The sequence below is a fragment of the Dendrobium catenatum genome, unplaced genomic scaffold, assembly GCF_001605985.2.
Source record: "Dendrobium catenatum unplaced genomic scaffold, ASM160598v2 fragScaff_scaffold_129, whole genome shotgun sequence".
Lineage (NCBI taxonomy): Eukaryota > Viridiplantae > Streptophyta > Magnoliopsida > Asparagales > Orchidaceae > Dendrobium > Dendrobium catenatum.
This window is the reverse complement of record NW_021318591.1, coordinates 168020-174507: the sequence shown is the minus strand read 5'-3', so window position 1 is coordinate 174507 and position 6488 is coordinate 168020. Positions and strand designations below refer to the sequence as shown.

The following is a 6488-nucleotide window of genomic DNA, read 5'->3' as shown; positions in this document are numbered from 1 at the left end:
AAATTTATCATACAATGTATTAAAGAATTTATGTTATGATTGTTCGACAAATTTTATGCTAGTTGTCGACTACCAATTGCAACCCTCCATTTTTCTCATCTAGAGCTTGGGATCGAGTGATGTAGTGTTAATAGAACACGAAAGAGAACATTGATTCAGGTAATTGATCATTTTATATATTTAAAAGATCAAATAAATTTCAAATCTCACATGCTTATAAATAAAATAAATGTCTTAATGAGAATAATATAGTGAACTTAATATCATTCAATTCTAAAATCATAGAGAAAATTAAACACATAAAAATGAATTATAATTAAGAAAACAACGAACAATTATTAGGTCCTCCGATCGGACGTAGAGCTACGTCCGATCGGAGCTAAAATCACGCCAAAAAACGAGAAATACCGAGCAAATATCGAGCAATACCAAACAATAACGATGAATACCATCATGTGAAGACCCAATACCGAGTTATACAAAAAAATACTGAGTTTTTCCTATAAAAAACTCGGTATTTTTTTGTATAACTCGGTATTGCTCGGTAGTGATCTTAACAGAACGGTATTCCTCGTTATTATCAAATAATATCTAGCAATACCGAACAAATACCGAGTTTTTTTGTGAGATTTTAGCTAATAATTGTTCGAAAACAACACTCTCACTCCGCCTCTTTATCCTTCTTGCTGTGGCTCCATATGAACTTCCCCATCTCCTCAACAAGCTTCACGCCATCAGCCATTCCCGGAAAGATATAGAAAGCATGGATGGACTCCGGGAACTCCAATATCCTCACCTCCTTCCCCCTCGCCCTCAATCCCTCTCCGTAACGCCGCTGCCAATCCTGCAGCGGATCATAGCCGCCGATCACTACAATCGCCGGCGGAAACCCCTTCTCCAACTCCCCCAAGTCTTTGGGCCCGAAAACATTAGACGCCTCATGGTCCCGATCCGCTCCCTCCGGCAAAAACGCCCTCCAGAGCCAATCAGTCCTATCAGTTGACACCAGTGGAGCTCCGGCGAGCGCAATCTCTGATTTCGTTCGCTCCTCTCCCCCGAAAAACGGTTGGATGAGGACCAGCCCCGATAGCTTCACCTTCTTCCATCCACCGTTGCCTGCCCAACGGCGGGCGACGTGGTGCGCGATGTTGGCCCCAGCGCTGTCGCCGGCGAGGAAACAGGACGAGGGATCGCCGAGATGGCCAGCGACGGCGTCGATCCCACCGGAGTCGATGAATCGGAGGGTGTCGAAGCCGTCGTCGTAAGGAGCGGGGAAGCGGTTTTCAGGGGAGAGGCGGTAGTTGACAGAGACTATGATGGCGGGGATCTTGCGGGCGAGGCGACGACAGACGATGTCGTAGGTTTGGGTGTCGGCAGTGAGGAAGGCGAATCCGCCGCCGTGGAAGAAGACAACGATGGGGAGATTCCGGCGCCCGGCGCCATCGGACGGGACGAAGAGGCGGATCCAGAGGTTGCGGGAGGGATCGACGGTGACGTCGATGGTTCGGATGCCGCGGACAGGGGTAGGGTTAGCGGCGGCGCGGAAATCGATGAATGAGATGAGTCGGCGATTTATGGTCCCGTTGGAGCGGCGGGAGGCGTCAGTGAAGGCGGAGAGGAGGGTGATGAAGATCCGGGTCTTCCAGGGGAGTTTAGGTTTCAGGGCTTTTGCCGTCGGTGTGCCGGAGGAAGGATTGCCCGCCATTTTCAGGGATTCTGCTTGTGGAATGGCTTGCGGATCTGATGCTCTGAATTATATTGCTGAATTGTTTCCAATAAAAAACACAAATAGCTGGAGGGGGATTTGGTTGGGAGATAGTAGTTTAACAATAATACATTTAAGTCTATCTCTCTCTCTCTCTCTCTCTCGTAATAGTTTATAATTATAAGAAAAAATTATTAGCAATCGATAAAATTCAGAATTTGTTTCCCACGTTTTACTCATTGCTTCCCACCGCAATTGAATCTGCCGCCACCATATCCACTTAGCAACACCATTATCATCACCTAAGCAGCGAGATAAATTACTCTGTCAACGATTATCATCATCATATCGTAACTAAATTACATTAATCTCCCGCTGAATTACGCATTCGTTTAAGTGCATATTCCCATTAAGTATGTAAAAATCTTAATAAAAACATAGAGTTCAACATTTATAACTTAAAAATATCATGAATGATCATTTAACGTAAGTTTTATGTTTGTTTTCTTCGACATTTTCCAAAAAAATAGGCGAGAGGGTTCGTGACCGAACGTGCATAATCAGGGCCTTCAGAAGGGGCGAGGTCGTGCAAACGGGCAGTGCATTCGAACTCGGTCGGGGAATTAGACGTGAAGTCGCGGTTCGGACGCAGACGGCCAGGGCATGTGAAGGGGCGGGACATTCATGATAAACTATAAATCATGAATGTTTACACATTCACTACAAATGGATGAATGTCTATATAGAAGGTAGAAGACATGAAAAATGTATAAGTGTTGCATTTATTGTATATGTGAACATTAAATACATGTCTAGACATATAGCCAAAAAGGCTTAGGTACAAAATAGAGAGACAACAAAGCATAATGAGATTACATAAAGCAGTAAGTAATCAATGAGAGCAGAGCAAGAGTGATTGCACATTCTAGCAAGTAGCAGAGGAAGCCAAAAGCTCTTTTGGTTAAATGTTTGATGTTGTACTTTAATGCAGTCCCTCAAGTTGATGGAAGGAACGACCATCAACTTCGTGCAAAGAGAGTTGATGCATGAGGTAGACAAAGATTTAGTGAAGATGTCAACAAGTTGGTCGGCAGTGGAAACATGATGAACTACAATGTGTTTAGCTTGAATGTAATCCCTGATAAAATGATAATCGATCTCAATGTGCTTTGTACATGCATGAAAGATTGGGTTGCAGACAATGGACATTGCAGATACATTGTCACAAAAAGTGGAGTTATATATAATGAGATGTCGAAATTGATACATAGGCGTCTAACCCCATATAAGATCAGTTGCAGCATCGGTAAGCGAAATATTAGATCTCGGTGGATGAGCGAGCTACTGTGGATTGCTTCTTAACTGACCAGGTAATAAGTGTGGTTCCAAGAAGAATACAATAACTAGTAGTTGATTTCATGTCTTGAGTATCATCGGCCTAATCAAAATCAAAGAAGGAAAAAAAAAATGTTGATCTGTTTTGGGAATTAGGAGTCTATAATCAATGGTGCCTTGAAGGTAACGGGGAATTCGTTTAAGTAGTTGAAAATGACAGAGCAACCGTTGATTCATATGTTGGCATGACCGATTAATGGCAAATGTGATATCAGGATGAGTAGTGGTGAGGCACTGGAGGGAACCGACCAGCTGACGGAAGAGTGTAGGTTGGATGAATGGAAGTTGCAGGGCAGGATCGGTTGGCCATTTAGAAGGTTAGGGAGTAGACAGGGGTTTGCTGGAAGTCATAACGGTAGTTTTGAGAATGTCCTGAACGTAAGCACATTGAGACAGATGATACCCAACAGAAGTCCAGAGAACGTTAATGCCTAGAAACCGAGAGATGAAGCCAAGATAATGAATTTGATATGAAGGTGGTGAAGAAGAGTAGAATTTTGAGTCATTGCTAGTGATAAGGATGTCGTCCACATATATCAATACATAAACAATTGTATTGGTATTATTCAAGACAATTAAGGAGGTTTCCTTTGAACTCATATGGAAGCCTTGAGTAATATACGATGATAACATAACAAACCACTATCAGGGTGCTTGCTTCAGGCCATAGATGGCTTTATGAAGCTTACATACATAGTGTGGAAATTGGGTATCTTGAAATCGAGGAGGTTGAATTATATAAATCATCCAGGAGATATTCCCATGTAGAAATACATTAACCACATGTAACTGAAGAATAAACCAATTATGATGAAGCGCAACCGTGAGCTGCATCCAGATGATGGGAAATTTAGCAACAGGGCTAAATGTCTCGTAATAATTAATTTCAAATTCCTGTTTGAAGCCTTCAGCAACAAGGAGGGCTTTATGTCGAGCGATTAAACCATCAGCATGTCATTTCCTTTGAACTCATATGGAAGCCTTGAGTAACAAGATACGATGATAACATAGCAAACCACTATCAGGGTGCTTGCTTCAGGCCATAGATGGCTTTATGAAGCTTACATGCATAGTATTGAAATTGGGTATCTTGAAATCGAGGAGGTTGAGTTATGTAAATCATCCCGGGGAGATTCACATGTAGAAATACATTAACCACGTGTAATTGAAGAATAGACCAATTATGATGAAGCACAACTGTCATGCCCTAAGATCTAACTTGGAAAGAATGCCAATTAACCAGCCATTTACCATAGTTATCTATAATTCTCCAATTAATCACCGTCTAAACAAAAGTTTATAAATTAAAAACATCAATAACAAGTCAATTCATATCTCAAAAGTTCATGTACAATACTCAGGAACTACACTATAATCACAAGTACAGAAATCTATCATGTCCTGAGTACAAAAGAATCACTATCAATCAAAAGACAAAAACCTGTAGATCCGGATCAATTCCTATCTTCTGCTCCCTTGCCCTGACCTGAAAATGTCAACCACATATAATGAGCTTTACAAAGCCCAGCAGGTCACCTAATACCTATAACTGAAATCAAAGCACGGCGACGCTATCAATATGCATGTCAGTCAATCAAAATCCATATCAGTCAATGGTCAATGAGTCTATGCAATACGGAAATCCATAGTCAATGAAACTAGTCAATGCAGCAGCAAGCAAATCGATAAATCAAGCTCAATCAATACACGTCAATCTCGAAGAAATCCGTACACAGAAGAAAATCAATCAATCCGTCAAATCAGTCGTATCGAATCAATCAATCAAATCTATGCTATCTAGTCAATAAAATCAATCGGAAAAGCAATAACGATAAATCTCAATCTACCCCTATCAATAAATCAAATGTAGCAAGTCAATACAATGCAGAATCAATAGTATCATGAGTCTATAAAATATCAATAAATCTATAATATTCATATCCATAGCATCAATGAATCTATACAATATCTATATCCATCCTATCCATATTAATGTCAATAATCAATAGTATCCATGCTCAATGATCAATCAATGAAATCGATGAAATCGTACAATACAGTAAATCCGATCAAATCAATAAAGCAGAAATCGAATAAACCAATAAATCGTAAGTCAATACAGTAAACATGCATTTCAATACAATAATACTGAACAAGTACAATCAACTGGCTATGTTGCTGTTGTAGAATCCATATTGCTGTTGTAGATATCCATACGTTGGTTTCTATAAAGAGTTGTCACTCTATTTGCCCGTCGGCCGCCCGTCGGCATATCTATAAACCCCTTATAACTCCCATCCATATATCTATAATCGATGTTTAAAGGAAAGTTCGTCGGCCCACCATCCTGTACAGGTTAATTCAATCTCCAACCAACGTTCAACCAGGTTCCACTTATGTTCCAGTATTCAATAATCAATTCAATAATCAATTCAATAATCAATATTAAAGCAATCTAGAACAATCATATCAATATTCATACACATATCAATTCAATCTATCAATTTCAGAAAAATCGGAAATCCTACGAAATTCTGGCAGAGTAACGGCAGTCTATCAAATTTACACAAAAAATCCTGCAAAAATTACTAATTTCCAAATTACAGTAGAATATTCACGACATCAATATAAGACTATTATTCTATAGAATTCATATCAATATCTATTCTGATATTTTTCTATTCAATTAAAATCGAGTAGAACCAATTCCAATCGGTAAAATCATCATAGAAAATACTCAAATCGTGTACAATATTCGTATCTATAACATATTAAAAGTTGTGCGGTGAAAGTTGTGTCAATACAAAACCGGGTCCGTTTTTCGATCACAAAAACACAAAACAGGTCACAACACGATCAAAACTCAATATCTCTAAAAACAAAAATAGGATTCAGAGTCCTTACCACGAGATAAACACTTTTCCCAACAGCGACGTCGGACGAAAAGCGCTCTGCGGCCTCCAGAATCCGGCTTTTCCTTCGCTTTCCTTCTCTTTCTCTCTCCTCAGATATTTTTATTTTTATAAAATGATTTTCTCTCTCCTCAAAACGAGCTGATTTCCTTATAAAATCAGTCTGATCGTCCTGGCCGATCGCCACATCGTCCAGGACGATGTGACCAATTTCAAATCGTACAGGACGATTTTCCAGAACGATACAGGACGATAATTAATTTGTCAAAAACCCTTGCTCTCGGGATTTTGCCATGCACTGATCGTCCCAGGCCGATCCAAAATCGGCCTGGATGATCCCACTCCAAAAAATTAGCTGTTTCAATGCACTGATCGTTCTAGACGATCTCAATATCGTCCTGGACGATCCTGGGAGAAAAACTCAAATCTGAGAAGGTAAATCAAAGGACGAGCTCTCACAGCAACCGTGAGCTGCA

The 6488-nt window shown here is 40.2% G+C and overlaps 1 protein-coding gene across 1 annotated transcript; it reads right to left on the bottom strand.

The window, feature by feature from the left end:
- Positions 1-589: 589 nt before the first annotated feature.
- LOC110107283 (probable carboxylesterase 18) lies at positions 590-2587 on the bottom strand. Its single transcript, XM_020837487.2, has one exon. The coding sequence runs from the start codon at positions 1703-1705 to the stop codon at positions 662-664; it is 1044 nt and encodes a 347-aa protein (XP_020693146.1). The 5' UTR covers positions 1706-2587; the 3' UTR covers positions 590-661.
- Between the last annotated feature and the right edge of the window lie 3901 nt (positions 2588-6488).